Source organism: Patiria miniata, unplaced genomic scaffold, assembly GCF_015706575.1.
Source record: "Patiria miniata isolate m_02_andy unplaced genomic scaffold, ASM1570657v1 HiC_scaffold_3, whole genome shotgun sequence".
NCBI classification, from domain to species: Eukaryota; Metazoa; Echinodermata; class Asteroidea; order Valvatida; family Asterinidae; genus Patiria; species Patiria miniata.
In genome coordinates, this window is record NW_024037069.1 from 37,545,639 (window position 1) to 37,570,365 (window position 24,727).

Below are 24,727 nucleotides of genomic sequence, written 5' to 3' on the forward strand. Positions count from 1 at the left end.
TATGAGTGGTGAAAAAGGTCTATAGATATGAGTGGAAGTTAAACCAACCTGTGCAATGCCTCCCTGCTCGTACAGCATTATATGTGACTGGTCGCCTAGCAACACCTCCTCCCCGCGACCTTGGCAGTGGGCCAATACTGGAGGGCAACACACGTTCAAACAAATCTGTTAACATTTTCTTACTAATGCTCAGTTTCTTTACGTTTTCTGAGTAAGAACTTCGGTTCAGAAAGAACCTGCTTGCTTTAGGGTGAACAGGGAAAAATACTCTGCTTATTAGAGTTGGACATATTAAACCAAAAGATTAACCCTAGAGATTTCAGTTTATGGAGTGTTATGGTGTCAGGGGCGGATCAAGGAACTTTTTGTGGATCCGCGCTTGTTACTGTTATTTCAACAGTTGAAAAATGGATCAGTTAAAACTGATTTTAGCTCCCAAGAATATGAAATGTATACGCTGGTTACAGGAGAATTAAAAAAAATTCTTGATGTTGATTGAAACTCCTTCTCTGGCTGGCAAATTCAGCTTTGCCATCACAGCAGTCAAAATCAATCAAGTGACTGTTTTTAACAGTTTAGAACTTGTTAATTTGATATAGCCATGCTTTGACTGGAGGTGATTGATATGCCAGTTGTACCAACCAGTTACCTCTTTTGTCTGTTGATGGAATTTGACTCGTCACAGTGTTTACTCGAATATGATATGACTGGTTTTTTTTACTAGCCTGTATACAAATGCATGGCAAAGGGAAGTGGAAGAAATGTTTGACTGTCTGCGAAAGATCAAACAATAGGAGGGTACATGATAATTATCATAAATTTATATTTCTCACTAGCGAGGAGATTTGACATGGTCCCTGATGGCACAAACAACGCGGCATCCTTCTTAAGCATCTTGGCCATTGTTTCCTCAAGTTCTGCAAAAAGACACATGAAAGAGTCTGAGTATATACACACAGTCACAAAGAATAAACATGATTTACACACACAGCAACAGGCATGGTTGTTTTACATTCGCTATGTGGACATTCCTTTGCTTTCATGTAGTTAAGAAAACTCGGTACAAAAAATAATTTACTTTAACTGTGAAAACTCTTTCAACCCAATTATTTTTCCACGATTCCCTTTAGTGTTTCTCTTCATTTTGTCACAGATAAACCTAACCCCAAAATGCCTCTGAACCTGTTTTCCAGAGAGGGCGAAACGTTATGTGGACACGGCTTACATGGCTTAGTCCACATAACGTCAACACAACCTGCATTATGTGGACACGTTTGTTCACAAGTCCACATAGTGAATGTAAGACAAACTCATGTGTATCACATAGAAATGCACCTTCCCCCTTCTTTAATCAGTTTCAACAATACACTGACCACATGTTTTAGACCTCTTTAAACTCTTTCTTGATTTTTCATTGCACTTCACTGCGATCGGCTATACCGGTATTATTTGTCAATTTCTTGAATTAACTTGTTATTTTTTTAAAATATCGAAGCCACCACATACAAATTACAAAAGAACTCTCTCAAACCGAGTAGCCCTGATATCTGACCTACATTTGTACCACACTTAAATAAAAACAAACCAAAAAAATGAGCAATTGTCTGATGAACACAGGTCAGTCCTTCATTAGAAATAGGAAACTCTTAAGGGTATCCTGTTAAATGGCATGATGAGAACCTTGACGGTTTGACCTCAATTAAGCCAAGAGATTAGGTCAAACTTTCACACATACATGGTGTAAGGCAAATACAGCTTGGCAGTGTCCCCATTCAAGCACACTTCAGGGTTCGACCTTAAAGCTATAGTCCATCATTTGCAGCAATCCAAAAAGTGACCGACGTAATTAGTGTTGAAAAACATACTTGGTTGAACGATAGTAAGGGGACTAAACTCCCTGTGAAATTATTCTTTCTGGCATGCTGTCATCTTGAAGAAATCAGTGAAAGAAGGCCTTTCCAACAGTGCTTCTTAAGACACACCGTAGGAAATTCAAATTAGTAGTTCTTTTTGTTATTCGGCGAAGCACGCGCAAGCGCGACACACGTGTGGTTGTTTTAATTCGTCGGATCAGTGCGCAACATCACGTAGCTGCATTCGGCTTTTTTTTTTATTACTTAAATAAAAAAAAAAAACCCAAAAAATGAGCAATTGTCTGATGAACACGGGTCAGTCCTTCATCAGAAATAGGAAACTCTTAGAATATCCTGTTAAATGGCCTGATGAGAACCTTGACGGTTTGACCTCAATTAAGCCAAGAGATTAGGTCAAACTTTCACACATAAGGCAAATACAGCTTGGCAGTGTCCCAATTCAAGCACACTTCAGGGTTCGACCTTAACTTTTTTTTTCTCACTAGCCAGCGGGGCTACTGAGTTTACTGAAACAGACTCTTTTCTAACCCGCAGGCATTTTCACTAGCCGGCATGTTTTTCTTTTATAGAGTGTCTCATACATCCTGAGGCAATATTGTCAGTGTTTTTAATGGACAGATCTAATAACTTAACCCTAAGGGGCCATTCAAAATTTTCGATGTTTTTAAATTGCAATTTTTTTTTGAAATTTTTTTGACCCACCCACCCCAATGTTCGCATATGGTGCTCCGATGGACGTATGTACACAAACGTGTATGTACATGTACATGGTACTTTGTACATGTACTGGATGCATACTGTACCCGAACGCTACGCGCAAAGGGTTTACGAATCGGAATGCAGAGAGTTGAATTGGCAAGTCAAAACAGCTTTTATTTTCTATTTTCTATTTTTTTAATTGAAAAAAGTGAATTTGTTTTACAATAATTTCAATAAATTAATTTGACTGACCCACCCACCCACATTTTCGAGAAAAAATTGATACCGGTTTGCTTTCTGAATTTGATGATTTATTTCTTCCTGTCGTTTTATATTTGCCGTAGCCTAATAATTTTTAACTCGCCAGCCAGGCTACTTAAGGAATAAATTGACTAGTCTGTTGTTGTTTCGACTAGCATTTGGCTAGCGGGCTACTAAAGTAGAACCCTGCGCTACTTGTAGTTTTAATGTCACCCCCTCAAAAAAAAAATACACAAAAAACACACACACACACACACACACACACACAAAACTGCAGCCCAAACCATATTTCTTTTTTGAACACACTATGTGTACGACCATAGACAAGTATGCATCCAGAAAATAACCAAATATAAATTTCATGGGAACCTCCACAAAGGGAAATTTCATACCCTTATCGTAATTAAATTGAATATTATCATCCTTGAACAGGTTTCTGGGAGTAAAAATTACAAAAAGACCAACCGGTAATTGAAATTAGCATTGGACAAAATAATTTTGGAAATATATTGGCGTATCTAATTTCTAGCATGTCATTTGCAGCACACGCACAGATTGTCAAGGACGTCACTTTCTCATTTAGCAGACAGAAACAAATGGGTTACGTCATCTGGTTGCAAAATAAGAATTCACCATAACCCCAAAGAATTAAATTGGGGTAAAACACCATACATTTGTTTTGTATGCTACAATATACTCTCTTGTGTCTGCACCAGCAAAACGAACTACATGTTCAAAGTAAAACATTATTTTTGCAAGGTGTACAAATAGCCAAATGCTAAGTCTATCGCAATGTTGATTAGTGTTGAACTTGAGATGACTTGATAAACATGTACATGTGCTAAGTGCTTACTTTTCACAGTCGGGTCATCGCCCCAAACATCGTCGCCAACTTCTGCTTCAAACATGGCCTTCCTCATGTCGGCACAGGGCTTGGTGACCGTGTCACTCCGGAAATCCACCACGTATGCCATGACGTTCTGAACATCAAGTCCAAAATGGAGAATAGTAATTAATGCAGTATCATATATTATTATTTAAATCAAGCTTCCAGTTGTAAAAATAAATCAGCGTATTGCATACCTTTGTTAAAAGTACCCGGATGACTGCAACCGGATGACTGCAACATTATGTCCCTACTAAAAGTACCCCGATGAGGACAATATTAGTTCTTATTATATTATTAAACGTTATCCCAATTTGTTTCCCTGGTTCCTGCACAATCCAGAGCGTAGAAACTCACAGTTGTTAACCATTGTTAACCAGTCAACAGAGCGTACTGCAGTGTTGTAGGACTCGAGTCCAGGACTCGACTCGAGTCACATAGGAAAATGACTGAGACTCGGACTGGGACTTGACCATGATGACTCGGACTCGAGCTTGGTGACTTGTGACTCGAGTCACGTATTTTCATCAAAAGAAAAAACATAACATTGAGTATTTGTGCGACGAACGTAGCATTCTTTTTTACTCCATAAACAAAACACGGTGCCGCGGAAAATCTTATCCAGGGGCCGCGCACCCACGCCTAGCGCCTACACGACGAGCACCAGGGCCAGGTGTCATGCCAAAAAGTGTTTCGTAACATGCAGGGAAGAGATGGAGGAGGATTTTTTTAGGGATGGGAATTAAAAGGAAAACACACTTTGGGTCTAAACAACATGTACACACACAAGGTAAACTATATACACTGGGATTTACTTAAAAGACAGAATGGATGATTGTAAAATAATTTTAACATTGATTAGTTTGGTGAACAACTAAGACCAAGTGACTCGTGACTCGGACTCGAGGCTTGTGACTCCAGACTTGGACTCGGACTTGAGGTTTGTGACTCGAGACTCGGACTAGGACTTGACGTTGGTGACTCAACTACAACACTGGTGTACGGCAAGGTACCGTCGCACGAGGACACAGTGTGCAGCAGGGTATACCTGCACATGTCAACAAAATTTGCTTTGGAAAGCGAAGAATATTCAACGAAATTTATTTCTTGCGGATTAAGTCAGCCTGATATAAATAATAATATTGGATGTTTTTTTTATGGGGGATATAAGAATATATTGCACTCACTATAACAATATATTCTTATATCCCCTTCAAAGCCATCCGATATTGTATAAATATTCAGAATATACATGTTTGCGACGTGATCTGAGAAAATCTGTTGGATGATAGTGACTTTGATTTTTCAGTACTGCGCAAAAAAGTCCAGACAACATTCCAATAAAATTGAATTTCTATTTGGATGCCTTACATACGTACATTTGGCTTTAATTTAATTAAAATGAAGTAAAAACCAACTAAGCTTTTGATGAAAATTCTGTTCAATGACAGACTTCATTTTGAATCTGACTATTATGTTTTAGTAAGTTGATTTCTGGTTTATTTTCATTTGAGTAGAACTTCAGTTGCAAAGGTTGGTGAGGAAATAATTTAAACAATTCTAGACAGAGGTGCATTTGTACATGTGCATGTAGGTAAGTCATCTAAGACTCTTAATTAAACAGAAAATACTTGGGATAAAAGCTACTTCACTTTACTTTTTTCGTGGTTGTTGTCATGTAAAGATTTATGTTTTCTTTCTGGTTGGTGGTAGTCAATGGAAGATTTCACACAATGTATAGCCTCATCCTTGGCCCTTATAGGGTTCAACCACAGGTCAGTTCAACCACAGGTCAAAACATTTAAGAAACATTTTACCTCAAAACCACACGGAAATGTTCAAGGTTTAATATTTCAGCTGAAGTAGAACTTTGTCCTAAATTGAGTTGGAGTTTTTGTCAGAGACCCATGTCAAAGTCAGAGCCGAAACCTATGTTTCGAAAACCACAACAGTTCAACTACAAAAATATGGTGACTTCTTGAGTGGTTTCTGAAAGTACCTTGCAGACCAGTAGTGCCTTGATGACAGATTCATAGTGATCAGATATTTTGGAGGGATTTATTGCAATCTCCAAAGGTCATGACCCCATACCCCCCACAATCTACATTTCTTTCATCAGCAACGATAGGCCTATGCTTGCATGGATAAGAGGACTTTTTGTTGAGATGAATTTGTGGGAATGCCACACACCAAGGTTCATACTACATTCTTGGCCAATCTTGCATGGAGTGGAATTGGACCAGTTTCCACGATGACAGTGCACACTGCCCGCCATTATGGTTGATGTGAATGCCACCACAACACACACGGAGGTCATGAACACAAAAATTATCAAAAAAACTTTGCCCTGTTTTTATTGCCCAATCCAAAAAAAATTGAAAGAATTTTTATTAAAGTTGTGAACTCACGATGATTCAGCACTTCCTTGTTTTTTGTTTTGTTTTTCAGTGCAATGTTTTGTTTTTTTTCTTCCCTGCAATGTTGTCTCTGGTCTAAGCCGTGGACAGTATTGTTAACGAGTTTTACCAACTTAATGTAATTAACGTAAGTTTTTAATTACGTTAAATCACAGCAAAGCATGCTGGAGCAGAAGTTGTTGCATAGTACATACTTTATCAGTCCGAAAATTTGGGACTCTCAATACTGTGTATGAGAGTCCCAAAACTTGAGGTATTGAAAACATGCAAAACAAGAAAATAGACTGGCACCTGAAACAACCAGTCCAACACAGCCTCAGTACTGCATCAATCAACCATGCCAAAAGAATTTAAGAAACATGTGGCATGAAGCGGGAACTAGTCTCAATTTACTACACATTTCTCCATAGTCAAGCCAGCAGACTACTGACACTGAATGAAGCGGTCAGTCTTTTCAAATAGTTGGACCATGGTTGGACATGTACCAGTCTAGTATTTAGCCCCATTTTGAAATCAGTTGACTTCCCTCTCATGTGTAAAATATTGAAGAGAAGTCTCCTTTAAAAATTGAATTGAGTTTGCAAACTTGGTTGGTGAAATACTGAGGACATTTTCTTTGCCCCAGTGAAATTTTTGGAGAAATTTGTTGGCTTAACTGTGAGTAAAGTGGGCCTGATTTAGATTTGCACGTTTCAGAGCACTCCAGAGGGAAAGATTTCCATATACGAAGTTCACTCAACACCCTGTGTACAAACCCTATGAGATTGGACTGAAACATTCTAAGTGTTTTCTAAGAAAATGCTTGTATTTTCTCACTGCTCAAATTGACTTTGATGACATGAAATCGCTATCTGGGGGCTTGTTAGTCAATACAGAGGAAAATTAGTGAACTTCGTATATATATGGAAATCTTTCCCTCCAGAGCCCTGATACTTCATATAAGCAACAAACACTAGCAGTCTTGAAAGGTGCGGATTACCAAGATAACATTCCAACAGGAATATTTCTTTGGACCGTGCTTACGGTTAGCTTGAGTAACGGAAAGATTCCCATATCTGGCCATCACTTGTCACCCTGTGCACAAACCGTATGAGAGTTGAGACTGGTCTGAAAATTTTTAAGTGTTTTCTCAGTAAATACTTCAATATTTTCCCTGCTAAATTTGATTCTTTACTGACATATTATCACTTTCTGATGGCTGATGGGTCCCTGAAGGGAACACTTAGTGATGGTCAGATATATGGGAATCTTTCCACTTATAATTCCAGGCTCTATTGATTTGTTTGCACTGAGTCAACTGGCCATGGTGGCCAAATAGCACGGAGTTGAGTCCAGTGCGTGGCCGGCCATCATGTAGCCCAGGTTGGACGACGTCTTTGTCACGCCCCAACTATCGCATCGGTCCCAACTATAGTTGGGACTGTCCCAACTATAGTTAGGTCTGGAGTTGCGCCGGATGCTTCATGCTTGATAGATCTTGTTGGATTAAAATGTTCCGCGGCGCTGGCACCGTGTATTCGTCGTGCATGTGTAACCCAGAAAAATGGAACAAAGGAATTGGACCTAGGATCTCTAGAAAATCGCGAGGAAAATTAAGTTGGCAAAGAGACAGAGATTCAAGAGCTATCACTGGAACGCATTTATTTCTCCTGAACGACAATTAAAAAAAACAAACTAAACCAAAAATAAAATTATGAGACTCGAAGAACAACCGATTTTGTACCTGACGCTCGACCAACCTTGATGTTCTCCTAACCAAACAAATGTAAATGACCTTTTACTTTCCCTAAAGATAAAAAAAACCTGCTATGAACCAAAAACCTCAGTATAATGATCACAACTGAAACTAAGTAAATGAAGCAAAATAGACTAAAAAAATCTAAAATGACACGAACCAATAGACAAAAAAAACAACTCAATCACTTCAAGCCATAAACCAACCAAAAACCATAAACCAGATAAAAAATAAAGACACCAACAACTAAAACCTAGAACGAAGATTTAAAATTAAAACCAACAATAAAAACCTAAGATTTAAAACCAACTAAAATTAAAACCAATACAGCATCAAAAGAAGGTCATAAATCGAAAACAACAGCTTAAACAACCTGTAGAAATAATAAAAAACGCAAAGTAAGTATAGAATTAAATGAGTACATTATAAATCCTAATAATAACTAGGCCAACCTAAAACAGGTGCTCTATTCTGGCAATACCACACACTCATCCTTATCAATGTGATTAAGAACTTCTAACCACTGCATAAACAATCAACAGTGCTGAGTTGCCACAAGCATAGTTATGTGTGCTCCAGGTAACAACACTAACTTTCTTGTGCATACTAATGAGTCTTGCCTTGTCCATGTGCTTATCTCCAAGGTCATCTACTAGGCTCTGTGGCCAAATCCAGCCACCCAGGCTGTCAGCTAGAGAGTTTACAAGTCACTTAGCACTTCTTGCATACGTACACTGGGGAACCACTATGCCTTAATTATTACCACAAAACATACAAAGCATTTCATCAACCAACTGCTCAGTGGACTAGGCAAAGTCTAAGGCCCTGTTATCTTAACTGGTGGTCAACCTGCTAAAAATAAGACACTGTGGCTGGGCAATGTCCCTTCAGTAAAGTAAAGAAATGCATCATACATGTGCACAAGTAGGGACTCATTATACAGAATAAATGGCAAGTGAAGGATTTACTTCCAACTATCTAAATTCTAACACTATTGGTTAAATAAAAAATCCAGCTATGTAAAAGATGAAATACACCTGTGCAAAACTTAAAAGATCACTTGTTTTTCTTCTCAAGTTCTCATACAACGAAAAAGTAAAGTTGTAAACCATGGGACTAACCATCGGATACGACATACATGTAGTATAATGCACAAAAATACATCGCGCAAAAGTAACTCTCTTGTGAATCAATCTTAAACTCCAAGTGTACTTGAACTTCACACTCCGTATAACAAGAAAAGAACGAGGAAATTTCAATCTCAGGTCACAAGAACAAAAGTACCAATTGGATCACTAAATATTTATCTATTAAATGTACTTTCACTTCTTAGTTAACAAAACAACAGAAACTTGAGCTTACCGAATCCAGCAGCAGACCAAACTTTCAGGGTAGAAAAGCCATAGATTTTCAAGGGAATCTGCAGAGCAAAACTAAATGATGCTGCCCTGCCTTCTACCAGTCTGCAAAATGAGGCATGGACCACATGGTCTCACAGATAAGGGGGTCTCTGTTCTGGACAGGATGTTTACTCTATCCAGGGGGCGTACACTACTATCCTCCTACAGCACTGCTATTACTTTACTGTGTCATAAACTTCTACTTAATTAACTTAAGAGGGCTACAACACAAACTAAGTGTATGCAAGTCAGGGGGAGGGACTCCTATGTTGAAAACCAAAAGCTAATGCAAGTTAACTATGTGGCCCTGCCACACACTCGCCAACTAAAATACATTGCTATCCTTAGCAATGGCGCAAGGAGAGTGTCAAGACTTATTACTAGAATCCTCGAAAATTGTGACCACTATGGGCATAATTCATTAACTATTCACTGCCAGTCTCCAAACCTGCGAGGCGGACGGATGCTTCTCTTTGGTCGTCGGCTGGTCCTCACCTCCAATACACTGTCAGAACTAGCGGAGCTATCAGTGGACACTTCAGACTCATCAGCTGTACTGCTACCATAGGATGACTCTGGTTCTTCATCCTGCAACTGATGTAGGGGTGGGGGTAGATGGAGATGCGGAGGATAATCTTCATCCTGGAACTGTGGAGGGGGTTGAAGTAGATGAACCTGAGGTCCGTCCACATCTTGGGACTGCGGAAGTGGTGGAAGTAGACCCTCATCTGTTTCATCCTCTACCTCGAAAGGACAAATGGCCAGTAGGTCTCGATGTAGATTTCTTGTCTTCGTAGATCCACGTTGCTGAATGGTATACACTGGCAAGTCTCCCAGTTGCCTAAGGACGATGTAAGGTATTTCCTCCCATTTGTCTCTCAGCTTACCTCTGCCTCTTGGTGTTTTGTTGGCGACAAGGACTCGATCTCCTGGCTGAAGTTCTCTCTCGGTTCCATGAATCTTTTTGTCATAGTTCAACTTTTGCTTGTGCTGTGCCTTCTCGGTTGCGAGCTTCACCTTTTCGCTGGCATTCCGGAGGTGTTTCTGCATCTGCTGGACGTACAGGGACTGGGGACGGTTCTCCTCTGACTCTGGCTCCCCTGGAGTTACAAGGTCCACGGGTAGCCTAGGTTCCCTCAAGAACATCAGATAGAATGGACTATAGCCTGTTGTCTCATGTCTCGTACTATTGTAGGCATAAGTCATCGACTGCAAGTGCATCGCCCAGTTAGGCTTCTGGTCAGGTTCAAGGGTTCCCATCATAGACAATAGCGTCCGGTTGAAACGTTCCGTCATGCCGTTGCCTTGGGGGTGGTAGGGAGACGTTTTACTTTTCACAGTACCGAGGAGATTACACAGCTCCTTCACTATAGCTGATTCAAAACATCTCCCCTGATCAGAGTGAATACGTTCAGGGATGCCGTAGTTCTTGATATACTTCTCCCATAAGACTCGTGCCACTGTATTTGCAGTCTCATCTCTCGTCGCGTACGCCTGTGCATACCGGGTGTAGTGGTCTGTCACTACCAGGATGTGTTCGAAACCACCTTTCGACCTCTCCAGTGACAAGAAGTCTATACAGACCAACTCTAATGGTCGGGTTGTCTGGATGCTCTGAAGGGGTGCTTGTCGCCGAGTGTCCGGTAGTTTCCTTAGGGCACATCGCTTGCACTTCCCGACATATGCCTTCGTTTCAGAATATAAGCCGGGCCAGAAGTAACGGTCTCGTACTAGCTGGACTGTCTTCTCGAATCCAAGATGTCCCATCTTGTCATGGAGATGTTTCAGGACCTGGGGTCGCAGTGACTTCGAGGGGATGGGCAGATAGTTGTCTCTATCCTCTGTGATATGGACGTAGAACAGTGCACCGTCTTTCACTTGAAGGTTATCCCATGACCTCAACAATCTGCGGACTGCAGGAGCTTCAGCCTTCATCTGCCTCTTACTTGGCCTAGACTTTCGTGTCAACTTAAGAGTTGTCACACGACTGATGTCCAAGTCCTGCTGTGTCATTGCTACACCTGGTATCTGTTCAAGTACAGTTCCCACTGTTGCATGCTCCCTGGCCTCAGGCCCTTCAGACACGTCACATGACCCAGAGGAAGCACATTCTTCAGAGTACGTACGCTCCGCCATTGAAGTGCTCGGGTCTCCTTCCTGAGGAACCATCTGCTGAGCTGCTATTGGATGTTGAGTAGTCTCCTTGTCTACCTCATCAACTGCATTCAGGATCTGTTGTACATCATTCCTGGGGATTCTGGACAATGCATCGGCATTTGCATTCAGTTTGCCTGGTCTATACACAATGCTGAGGTTGTACTGGGCGAGGTCACTAATCCAACGATGACTATGGGCATCTAACTTGGCCTTCTTCAACACATACGTGAGCGGATTGTTGTCCGTCATAGCAGTCACCTCGTTACCATACAGATAGTCCTTGAACTTATCTGTCACCGCCCAGTGAAGTGCCTTGAACTCCATCTTGTGTGCTGGATATTTCCTTTCGGCGGCGGACAGAGAGCGGCTAGCATATGCAAGCACTCGCTCCTTGCCTTCTTGTGTCTGCGTCAGAACTGCTCCTAGACCGTCTCTGGAGGCATCAGTCTGCACTGTAAATGGGAGGCTGTAATCAGCGTACGCCAAGATGGGTGCAGAGATCAGCTTAGACATCAGTGTGGTGAAGGCCTCTTGACACTCAGTGGTCCAGACAAAAGTTGGCTCCTTGCCACCTCGTTTTCCCCCAGTTAAGGCGAAGAGAGGAGCTGCTATATTGGCATAGTGTTGGATGAACTTCCGATAATAGCCAGTCATCCCCAAGAAGCTCCTGACACCTCTCCTACACGTGGGTACAGGCCAACTCTTCATGATGGAGACCTTTTCAGGATCCGTGGCAATCCCCTTGGCAGACACTATATGGCCTAAGTATCGAACCTCGGTCCTGAACAGTTGGCACTTAGAGGGTTTCAACTTTAGTCCATGTTCTCTCAGCCGAGCAAAGACCTTGCCTAGACGTTCCATGTGTTCCTCTATGGTGCTGCTGAAAACCACTATATCATCAAGGTATATGAGGAGACTCTCGAAAGTCATGTCACCAAATACAGTGGACATTAACCTTTGGAACGTAGCTGGAGCATTAACAAGGCCAAAGGGCATGCGGGTATACTCATACAACCCCATGGGAGACGTGAATGCTGTCTTCGGCTGATCCTTTGGTGCCATTTTCACCTGGTGGTAGCCGGACGTGAGGTCTAGGCATGAAAAGTACCTTGCCTTCCCAAGGGCATCAAGGGCCTCGTCAATCCTTGGGAGTGGGAATGCATCCCTGGTGGTTCTGGAATTCAGCTTCCGATAATCGACACACAGGCGAATCGTTCCATCCTTCTTCTCTACCACAACTATGGGGGACGCAAAAGGGCTCTGGCTATGTCGAACTATTCCTGCCTCCTTAAGCTCTTCAATGTGGCTTCTTACCGCTTGGTACTGGGCTGGGGGAATTCTCCGGTAGGGGAGCCTGAATGGAGTTGGGTCACTCAGTGGTATTTCATGTTCCACTGTGGTAGTCGAACCCACATCTAAGTGCCCCTTGGAGAACACATCTGCATTCTGAGATAGAAGCACGTCGACAGCCTTCTTCTGAGATGGGGTCAAGTCAGCACCCTGCAGATCAACCTCTGGCACTGGGCTGGTGTCGACAGCAACTTGTTCCATGATGACTGTCTCTTTCTCATTTTGCACTGCCGCTGGACTGACCAACTTGAAGCAGGAGAGGGTCGCTACCTTTGAATTTCTCCGGAGAGTCATCCGGTGATCAGACAAATTGCAGAGTTGGACTGACACCCTGGAGCCCTGCACCTGAACCAGTGTGCGGCCTACTGCCAGCTCCTTAGTGAGGCTGTTGTCTAACATGGCAGTGATACTTCTTTTGCGCACAGACTTTGGTAGCCATGCCTGAACAGCAACTTTCTCTCCAGGTGACAAGTCCAGCGCATGTCTGCCTGCATATCTACAAATGCCAATGTCTCCATTCTCCTTAGCAAGGTCTGCCCCATCTTCATTGACAACCTGGAAAGCCTGGAACCACTTGGGGGACAACCGTTGCGTTTTCTCCATGAACTTCAACCCATGAGAGCCCTTCATCCTGTCCCGACTGGCACGTATGACATTGGTGCCAATGAGTACAGGGGTGTCAAGGCGGAACGAAGTTGCCGGAACAACAAAGGCCGGAACCCCTCGGATATGTTGACCCATAACATGTACATCGACCGTTATGACTCCTAGGTGTTGGACAACTTGTCCTCCGGCTCCTAAAATGGACACGTCGGAGGTACGGAGTGGTTGGAGTCTGAGCTCAGGATATCTCTGGATGAATTCATTGGTCACCGTGGTTACTTGCGAACCTGTATCTATTAATGCGAAACAATGAATTCCAGAGAACCCAATCTCTGTTCTGTTGACAGGCCCAGCTTCTGGTATCTCAGCTGTCCTCTCCACACCACTCGTTCGGTCCTCTTTCACATGGCTATTGATGGATGTATATGTATTAGTGTTAAGTGGGCTCTTCCCTGTTAAACCCGCCGACTGCCCTACATCCGCAGGTTTTGTCCGTTTAACATAGGCTGAGTGGTGGGGGCCTGCTGCTGCTGTGGTTGCTCACTGTGGTTAAGCTGGGGGCAATTTCTTGCTAGATGTCGGCGATCTCCACAGTTGAAACATCCAGTATATGGGGGTTTGCCCGATTGGGGCTGACGGGTGGGCTGATGTTGGAAAACAGCACCCTCTAGTCGTGCAAGGCGTTGACCATGTTGGCGTTGCTCCTGGAGAACTCTGTCTAAGGCCTCCATCTGACCACGATGCATCCCCTTCATCTCCTCCAGTTGTTGCGTCATGAGTTGCTGGATTATCGGAGTGTTGGGGTCGTTTGGCCCGAGTGGGACCGGGACAACCTCCTTCACGGGTTGGGCTGGCCCCTTTACGTCTTTACCCAGGGCCTTAACTTGGGGCAGGCTTTGAGCCACCTCGCTCATTGAGAAGGACGTCTGCTGTCGTCTGAGGTCTGCTGCCTGCCTCTCCTCTTCTTCAATAATGTGAAGTTCCCGGCGCACGTCCCGGAAGGCCATAAACCTCGGTTGCATCGGCGCCAATCTCTGCTTGTAGTGTAGGTTCTTCAAACCCACCATGAACTGGGTTGCCAACATCTTGTCTCGGCTCTCTTCCTCGGACTTCTGTCCCCGGCGCCGCCTCGTCTCTTCAACCTCCCTCAAGGTCGATTCCAATCCAATGGCGAACTCCATTGGGGTTTCGTTTCCCCGCTGCACCCTGGCGTAAAATTTGGCCACGGGAGACAGGGCACTTTTGTCTTCCCCGTATTCTTCCAGCAGCTCGACGAAGGCTTTCTCCGCGTCTAGACCCTCTGGTGTCCTACTCTCAAGGTTCAGCAGCACATCTCTCGCTTTTCCTCCTGTGTGGCTGACAGCCTCATGAAACTGGAGGATCCCTGGGGCTGTCCCCTTGCATCCAAGGAGGAACCGCATATCCCGGATCCAGTCCTCCAGTCGGGGGCCGTGTCGCTCCTTCCCGCTAAATGTTGGCACGCTCTTGACCTGATGCGTGGTCAACATCCTTGGAGCTCCCTGTCCTCTCTGCTCTGCCGCGGTGTGGAGTGGATCTAGACCAGCAAGACGTAGAGGGGACACTCCTTCTGATGGAGGAACCAAATGTGGGTACTGACGGTGTGCTCCTTCCATGTTCGGTGATTGACCAAGCCCAGGAGTAACTGCGTATGTTGTCTGGGGCGTCAGTTGCGGAGGGGTATCCGATATCAGGTGAGCTGTTCGGTGCTGGTTCGGCGTCTGCGTCATTGCAATCAATATACTCCCAACTCTCGACACTGTATTGGTTTTCCCTAACTATGACCTGTCTCTGTGTCCTACCTTAAAAATTCCTGGCTAAGTTATATAAAAAAACAGTGCACTAGTACCCGGATTCTCCACCTAAAAGAAAAAAAATGTAACCCAGAAAAATGGAACAAAGGAATTGGACCTAGGATCTCTAGAAAATCGCGAGGAAAATTAAGTTGGCAAAGAGACAGAGATTCAAGAGCTATCACTGGAACGCATTTATTTCTCCTGAACGACAATTAAAAAAAACAAACTAAACCAAAAATAAAATTATGAGACTCGAAGAACAACCGATTTTGTACCTGACGCTCGACCAACCTTGATGTTCTCCTAACCAAACAAATGTAAATGACCTTTTACTTTCCCTAAAGATAAAAAAAACCTGCTATGAACCAAAAACCTCAGTATAATGATCACAACTGAAACTAAGTAAATGAAGCAAAATAGACTAAAAAAATCTAAAATGACACGAACCAATAGACAAAAAAAACAACTCAATCACTTCAAGCCATAAACCAACCAAAAACCATAAACCAGATAAAAAATAAAGACACCAACAACTAAAACCTAGAACGAAGATTTAAAATTAAAACCAACAATAAAAACCTAAGATTTAAAACCAACTAAAATTAAAACCAATACAGCATCAAAAGAAGGTCATAAATCGAAAACAACAGCTTAAACAACCTGTAGAAATAATAAAAAACGCAAAGTAAGTATAGAATTAAATGAGTACATTATAAATCCTAATAATAACTAGGCCAACCTAAAACAGGTGCTCTATTCTGGCAATACCACACACTCATCCTTATCAATGTGATTAAGAACTTCTAACCACTGCATAAACAATCAACAGTGCTGAGTTGCCACAAGCATAGTTATGTGTGCTCCAGGTAACAACACTAACTTTCTTGTGCATACTAATGAGTCTTGCCTTGTCCATGTGCTTATCTCCAAGGTCATCTACTAGGCTCTGTGGCCAAATCCAGCCACCCAGGCTGTCAGCTAGAGAGTTTACAAGTCACTTAGCACTTCTTGCATACGTACACTGGGGAACCACTATGCCTTAATTATTACCACAAAACATACAAAGCATTTCATCAACCAACTGCTCAGTGGACTAGGCAAAGTCTAAGGCCCTGTTATCTTAACTGGTGGTCAACCTGCTAAAAATAAGACACTGTGGCTGGGCAATGTCCCTTCAGTAAAGTAAAGAAATGCATCATACATGTGCACAAGTAGGGACTCATTATACAGAATAAATGGCAAGTGAAGGATTTACTTCCAACTATCTAAATTCTAACACTATTGGTTAAATAAAAAATCCAGCTATGTAAAAGATGAAATACACCTGTGCAAAACTTAAAAGATCACTTGTTTTTCTTCTCAAGTTCTCATACAACGAAAAAGTAAAGTTGTAAACCATGGGACTAACCATCGGATACGACATACATGTAGTATAATGCACAAAAATACATCGCGCAAAAGTAACTCTCTTGTGAATCAATCTTAAACTCCAAGTGTACTTGAACTTCACACTCCGTATAACAAGAAAAGAACGAGGAAATTTCAATCTCAGGTCACAAGAACAAAAGTACCAATTGGATCACTAAATATTTATCTATTAAATGTACTTTCACTTCTTAGTTAACAAAACAACAGAAACTTGAGCTTACCGAATCCAGCAGCAGACCAAACTTTCAGGGTAGAAAAGCCATAGATTTTCAAGGGAATCTGCAGAGCAAAACTAAATGATGCTGCCCTGCCTTCTACCAGTCTGCAAAATGAGGCATGGACCACATGGTCTCACAGATAAGGGGGTCTCTGTTCTGGACAGGATGTTTACTCTATCCAGGGGGCGTACACTACTATCCTCCTACAGCACTGCTATTACTTTACTGTGTCATAAACTTCTACTTAATTAACTTAAGAGGGCTACAACACAAACTAAGTGTATGCAAGTCAGGGGGAGGGACTCCTATGTTGAAAACCAAAAGCTAATGCAAGTTAACTATGTGGCCCTGCCACACATGCATGCCGCAAGGCTGGCCGGTCACGTGGTACTGCCTAGTTGGATGAGTTGTCCAGCTGCTGGGTTTTATTATCCAGCAACATTTAGCAAAATTCAAAGATTGCCATTGCCGGCCAACTATAGATGGGCCCCACCCATAGCTAATGTCAAAGGTCCCAAGTCGGACATGTAAGCAGAGCTGTAGAGAATGTTTTATAGTCGTACAACTATAGTTGGGACTGCCAAATAAAAATATTGCGGTGGCCCAACTACAGATGGTCCACACCTATATATCATTTCATTGGTCCCAAGTAAAGTCAGATGTGTATTAGAGTTGTAGGGAATGTTTTATAATCGTACAACATAACAATGTACACTATAGTTGGGACCGCAAAATAAAAAGATTGGGGTGGCCCAACTATAGATTGACCCCATCAATAGCTAATTTCAGTGGTCCCCAGTAAAGTCAGACGTGTATCAGAGCTGTAGGGAACGTTTTATGGTTGTACATCAATGTAAACTATAGTTGGGACACCGCAAAATAAAAAGATCGGAGTGGCCCAACTATAGATGGGCCAGCCCAACTTACTTACTTACAGGTACTTACAGGTCCTCTTCTGATGACAGGCCTTGTGTGGCCTCTAGGATCAGATCTTCATAAATACTAGATTTGAGTTCTGTTGTGCGCAAGCCTAGTGTGGAGGTGGATACTGGGGTGTCTATGTCATATTTAAAGGGGTGTGAAGCCCACATCTTATCCAATCTGCCCTCAAAGGACTTTGTACTAGGAGCTGAAACCACAACTTCTGGTAGGCTATTCCATGTGTCAGTACATCGATGCACAAAGGAGTACTTTCTGACATCCAACCTTGTCCGGACCTTGTTTATCTTATACTGATGGCCTCTGGTCACACTGGAGCTTAGGGGGATGAAATTGGAGACGTCGTTGTCATACTTTCCACTAAGTATTTTGTACATTTCTATCATATCTCCTCGTATGCGCCGATAGGCCAAGGTTGGTAGTTTGAGATGTTTTAGCCTTCCCTCGTATGACATGTCCTTGAGACCTGGGATAAGTTTGGTTGCTCGTCGCTGTACATTCTCCATTTCGATTATATGTTTCTTGTGACGTGGTGCCCAAACTTGGTTGGCATACTCGAGATGAGGTCTTACCAGAGCTTTATACAACAACAGGAAACTATCCTCATCCAAATGGTCGTACGTTCTTCTAATTAGACCCATGATTGAATTTGCTTTATTTATCTTTATAGACAGGTGACTTCCAAAGGATAGTTTATTGTCGATGATGACCCCAATGTCCTTTTCTTCCTTGACTTGCTTCAGTGGGTGTCTGTTCTCTCCCATGGTATATTGTTGATCTTCTACTTTGGTTTTTCCGATCCTCATAGTGCTACATGGAACTTACAGTTGGGACCGTCCCAACTATAGTTGGGACAGGCCCAACTATAGTTGGGCCAGCCCAACTGTGGAACTACAGTTGGGCCTGTCCCAACTATAGTTGGGACAGGCCCAACTATAGTTGGGACCGATGCGATAGTTGGGGCGTGACATCTTCATTGGAATGTCGGTCGTTTCGTACCCAAGTCGTTTCGTACCCAGGTTGTTTCGTACCCAGGTCGTTTCGTACCCAGGTCGTTTCGCACCCAGGATTCATGTTTGTCTTCTATATTGTAGCGTGATTTTCTTTGGTTGCTTTTCAGTTTTTCGAATTGTACTTTTTATAATTAGGCCAAAAAAAAAAAAAGAATAGTTCTGCTTCCGGTTACCCGACCGACCCTATTTTTAGGCTGCGACCCTAAAAATTGTATCGGCGATTCCAAAAAAAAAAAATTAAAAAATGATTGAATAAATAAAAATCTTAATCTTATGTCTTGTCTGTCTTTACAAAGTACCTCTCAACAACCCTTTTGCATCAAAAAATGCTTGTATTTATTGTTTTCTTACTTACATTCGCTGTTTTTTCAAAAGAAAACTCCGTTATTTTTACAAATTCACTGCGCGATTCAACTACATGTACTTCGCAATTCGATGTCTATAATCACGTGCGTAATAAGCGCAATGCGGCGACGACTGGTTCCCGCCGCGCCGCGCAGGGGCCAATGATGAAATGCGGTAACTAGTCTGTGCACAGCTATGCGATCGATAGCGCTAGCATGGCTATGCAGGCGCAGGCACGTGCTCAGCGCTCTGTCAACTGGTCGGATTCGACATCGTAAAAATGCTGAGAAAGACATCGTAAAAATGCCAAGAAAACACCGATGGAGAAAGAACATTTTTGCAAGTTAATTCACAGATTTGATCTAGCTTGTCTGTGTATGTATTTTCCGTGTTTGCATGACTGGCTTAATCTCCTTTGTGCATCATAATTGACTGGGTACGAAACGACTTGGGTACGAAACGACTTGGGTACGAAACGACTTGGGTACGAAACGACTTGGGTACGAAACGACTTGGGTACGAAACGACTTGGGTACGAAACGACTTGGGTACGAAACGACTTGGGTACGAAACGACTTGGGTACGAAACGACTTGGGTACGAAACGACTTGGGTACGAAACGACTTGGGTACGAAACGACTTGGGTACGAAACGACTTGGGTACGAAACGACTTGGGTACGAAACGACTTGGGTACGAAACGACTTGGGTACGAAACGACTTGGGTACGAAACGACTTGGGTACGAAACGACTTGGGTACGAAACGACTTGGGTACGAAACGACTTGGGTACGAAACGACTTGGGTACGAAACGACTTGGGTACGAAACGACTTGGGTACGAAACGACTTGGGTACGAAACGACTTGGGTACGAAACGACTTGGGTACGAAACGACCTGCTTCGCTTCATTGCATTACGGCTGTACACAACGGAGTCCAACCTGAGCTAGGCCATCATGGCCATGTCTACTCCAACTCGACTCTAAAAGTAAAATGTTAGACTAGAGATTGCAAATGCAAGGAAAATCGTCACAGTTGGTTGATCAAGTACATGTAACGTTACTTACCAGCTCAAGTTTAGTTCGGGAGACTTTTAAGAAACTCTTGTCTGTGTTGTTTACGCCTCCCTATGACGCTCACTCGCTGCGGTCCTACTAAAGCGCGTCAACAAGCGTCAACAAGCGTCAACAAGTTTTAGTAGTCGTTAAGTGCGCGTCAACAAATTTTGTATAGGCTTTTGAACAATAAAAACAGCTTTATATGGTAGAAACAGCAATAATGAACATCTTCTGCATATCAATTAATGTTAAAATTATTTTAAAACTTGGTTTTTTGAACGCGAAATGTACGACGAATTTGTCGATAAAAGTTGGCCGCCATCTTGTTTATGTGTAGCTAGCCGTACTACGCATGCGTGAAGTGTAAAGAGCCATACTACGCATGCGCGAAGTCTACAGCGCCATCCAAACAAGATGGCGGCCTACTTCTATCGACAAATTCGTCGTACATTTCGCGTTCAAAAAACCAAGTTTTAAAATAATTTTAACTTTAATTGATATGCAGAAGATGTTCATTATTGCTGTTTCTACCATATAAAGCTGTTTTTATTGTTCAAAGGCCTATACAAAATTTGTTGACGCGCACTTAACGACTACTAAAACTTGTTGACGCTTGTTGACGCTTGTTGACGCTTGTTGACGCGCTTTAGTAGGACCCACTCGCTGATATCTGGTTCTCTGGAGTTGAAGTTTACGAAACCCGGACCCGCGTCCAACCGGCCCCGGTTGACCAATGCATTGCCGGCCGGCCGGCTGAATAGGGTGACCGTAAGGTTATGGCAAAATTCTGCTAAATGCAATTCAAAAATCTGTCAGATTCATCAAAAATCTTCCAAGTTCCCCCGAATTACTTGAAATATACTATAAATACTTAGAATTACTTGCAGATGTTGTAGTATTGCCTTAATTAAGTTTCAAATTACATTATTAACAACATATAGTCACATAAAGATGTTATGAAATTGCATAAATTTTGGCAAAATGCGTACGTTGCGTCACGACAAACTCCGTTTCCCAGTGAACCTCAGCACATATGCCAGCCAATCTGTCGCATTATGATTGAAGCTTTTTTAAACAAATGTATCATTTTTTTCAATTTTGCTATGTTTTTCTGTGTCAAATATCCATTTTTGCAGAATTCTGCCAGAAATCTGCAAAAAAATCCTTTCTGTCAAATTTTGTCAAACTTGTTTTTTTTACAAAAAAATCTGTCAAAGTTAGCCGAAAATCGGCTAAAACGGTCACCCAACGTCCGGCGCCGGCCTCCTTTCTCACGCTCATTCATAGAGGGCGCTAGTGCCGAGGATCATCAGGATGGCGTATTTGTTTTCCTGGGGTTGCAGACCAGTAAATAAACTGCCATAGACCCCAATGATAAATGCCCCCACTTCAAAAATTCGGGGGAAAAACTCACAACTCTCCAAGGTATTCCAGACACACATCAAATTAAAGCTAATTTCATCATCTTTCATTTTCTTTTCAATGTTTGAGGGGTTATCTAATGACTTTTAGGAGAAATGTCCATCCGAAGATGATCACCCCTTAAAATGGTCCTGAAGCCCATGGCGCCATTTTGAAAAACGACGCCTACACTCCAGTGCAAAATAGAACGCTTTTATGGCTCCAATTTCATCCAAATTGCACAGAACTACACACTCACAGTCCTGTGCACGGCTTCCAACCATATTTTTTTTTACAAACCCTCAAGTTCACGGCCCACAATATGCTCAAATAGCGAAGAATTTGAGGGCATGCAAATCGTGATTTGGCCGGCGTAGGCGATTTCGGACCGACTTACTGGCCTGCAACCCTAGGAGGATCGAGGGTTGGGGCCAAGTCATGCATAATTCAGTTTTTCCTTTGAATCATTGCAAGACAAGTTATAGGTTATCGGTCTTTTTTTTCCTCTTTAAATTAAAATTATTTCAACGATAAATTTAGAGAAGAAAAATAGTGGATGAAAATGACCAGCGACGACGTGGATTCGATCTGGGATTTGTATCCAGCTCATCTGGCTAGGCGTAGCTCGACTGAGTTGACGACGACCGTACTTTTAAAATGCTTTATTGTAACTGAAGGTGGACTAAATAACAACCATGCTCTTGATATCATTGTTCTGTTCTCATGAATAAACATATTCGCCCCAACCGTACTGGGAATAAAAGTGACGCCCGGCGCCATTGATGCACCCTCATTTGGAGGAATGATGAGGCCAACAAACAAAATATTCGGTCTCTGGTCAGACCAAAGTTCCGGAATTGACGCGGCCACGCGGCTTTTTTTTTTTTTTTTTTTTTGCTTTTTTATTCAAGCTTGGATTGTACAGACAAGGTAGGTACTATTTTGCTTTTTTGGTGTCCTCATGTACATTGGTGTCCTCCATAATTTGCCTTGGTGCTTTCGATCATTTGCCTTGGTGCAATTTCCCATTCCTTGGTGCTCTTTGGTAAAAAAAATTGAGGAGGTGCGGAAATAGAGGGCACTGTTGGATCTACCGCGGAACATTTTGGAAAAAAAAAAGATCGACGCGCATGATTAAAATCGACGCGCGCGCTGACCAGAGACCGACTTATTATTTTTTTTTGGCCTTATCTCACATTTTTATTTTGGAGGCCAGGGGGTTAAGGGGAATATGAAATGTGCAGCATTTGCTTTTGCTGCATTTTCAAAAATAAATAGATTTGGAGGATTAGTATGTTATAGCAAACATTGATAAACTGACTTGCTTCACGTTTTGGGTTCGGAGATGCTCGAAAATCCAAGAAAATCAACCATATTCTTGTAGTCTGGTTCATGCCCCATTATAAGATGAAACGGAACAATTTATAAAATTTGGGGAATTGTAAGGTCAATTCTCAAAGAATCAGTCTAGCAGGCTTGTACCCCTTCACAGGTGTGTAATAATCAATTGCCAAGAAAATGCGGAATAACTAAATATGAAAAATTAGGAGCACTTTTTGAAACAGTTTTCTTCAATGCTGGTCGGTCGACCATCATTGGACCTGAAAATAGTTTTGTTTAAAATGGATGCTTTTGACTGTCATTCCCTAACAATCCAATAATATATTTCATGTTTTTGATCACTTCGTTATTTGAATGATGTTTGTAAATGTTGTATATTCCCTTTAAGTTCTGGGTAAAGGTCGAGGATGCTCTTTTAGTGTGCAAGTTTCGAGTTAAAGCGCACGCTTCGCCGAATAAAAAAAACGAGTGAGTAAAAGGAAAAGGCCATTGGTCTTACTAATGGAGATCAATGGTAAAGGCCTTCTTTCATTGATTTCTTCAAAACGGCAGCTTGCCAGCAGAAAGAATAATTTCACAGGGAGTTTAGTCCCATTACTAACCAAGTATGATTTTCAACAATAATTACGTTAGTTACTTTTTGGATAGCTGTAAATGGACTGTACCTTTAAAGCCGGCCTCAGGTCGACCTTGCGACGACACAGATCAGTCGGCGACTGACTTTTCATGATCAAGCTGCGTCTGAGCTACGACCATCAGGAACAATTCAGTCGCCAATTTTTTGCGACCTGAGTATAACTGCGACGATATATAAAAGGGTGTGTCGTTTAGAAAAATCAAATGACGTATCTTGAGCATATTGTCCGATGCGAGTGCGTTCCCAGTCTTGTTGTCCCATGCATCACATGCATGTACATGTACATACATGAACATGACATCTCGTATCAATATTCTTTTTCATCCATTTTTCCCCATGACTAGTAGGCCAATGTTTAGGCACAAAATAAACCCAGAACTGAGTCGTTGATAGTTTCTAGTTCTGGGCCCAAAACGCAGCTACGGACGGTCCTCTCACATAACCGCCATATAAGGTAGGTCAACGCCTAACTTAAAAACGACTTTAATTGGGGGCCGGTCAATCTACAGCTGTAACTTTGCGAGACAACCTCGTCCCCAGGACATACTTGATTTTCAACCTCGTTTCCAGTAAGCCCTGGGTTTGGAACTTGCTTCCTGTATCCTGATTCGATACCGCAATTAGCAGGTAATGGACTTTGGTGGTGTAATTCCAACGTCTATTGTTATGTTGAGTGTTTTCCCGTTCATTGTAATTATTACGTCCACACATTCTCAAAAACAATCCCTTCTTTCCAATTTTATGCAATTAATATGAAATGTGATACTGCACATTTGCTGGATAAGATTGTAATCGTAGATTCGAACTCGGATCACCTGATTAGAAATCAGGACTACTTGATTTTAACTTTGAAAAAAAAAAAACCACAGGGTTTTCGTAACTCACGGTGCGACGAATTGATTCTGTTTTTACCCCAGACACCACATACAATAAACGCTGGCGTAAAGCACAGGACGGTACCAGACTATTCTCATTTGCATACGTATCCAAACATTTTGGATATGCAAAATGATCCAACACTATAGGGTGAGAGAGCAGGTAGTGGTGGGAGCGTACTGCTCGACACCATGGGAACGAGGCTGCTTTGCGAGAGTCACTCTTTCACCGCACTGACACATTATATATTTACGCCGCCATATTTTGTTAGCGTT

The 24,727-nt window shown here is 42.3% G+C and overlaps 2 protein-coding genes across 2 annotated transcripts in view; both read right to left on the bottom strand.

Moving 5' to 3' along the window:
- The window catches only part of LOC119737357 (probable low-specificity L-threonine aldolase 1), a 29,198-nt gene extending 8,249 nt beyond the window's left edge, over nucleotides 1-20,949 (bottom strand). The window contains exons 1-5 of the mRNA XM_038211654.1: nucleotides 20,864-20,949; nucleotides 20,207-20,285; nucleotides 3,688-3,814; nucleotides 834-917; nucleotides 49-137 (exon numbers count right to left, since the gene is read on the bottom strand). Of these exons, the coding sequence (XP_038067582.1) occupies nucleotides 49-137; nucleotides 834-917; nucleotides 3,688-3,808 (294 nt within the window). The 5' untranslated portion in view covers nucleotides 3,809-3,814; nucleotides 20,207-20,285; nucleotides 20,864-20,949. The remainder of the gene's footprint in view (nucleotides 1-48; nucleotides 138-833; nucleotides 918-3,687; nucleotides 3,815-20,206; nucleotides 20,286-20,863) is intronic.
- Nucleotides 13,398-15,185, bottom strand: LOC119737356. Its single transcript, XM_038211653.1, has one exon. It carries the CDS (start codon nucleotides 15,128-15,130, stop codon nucleotides 13,856-13,858), a length of 1,275 nt encoding a protein of 424 aa, XP_038067581.1. The 5' UTR covers nucleotides 15,131-15,185; the 3' UTR covers nucleotides 13,398-13,855.
- Nucleotides 20,950-24,727: the final 3,778 nt, after the last annotated feature.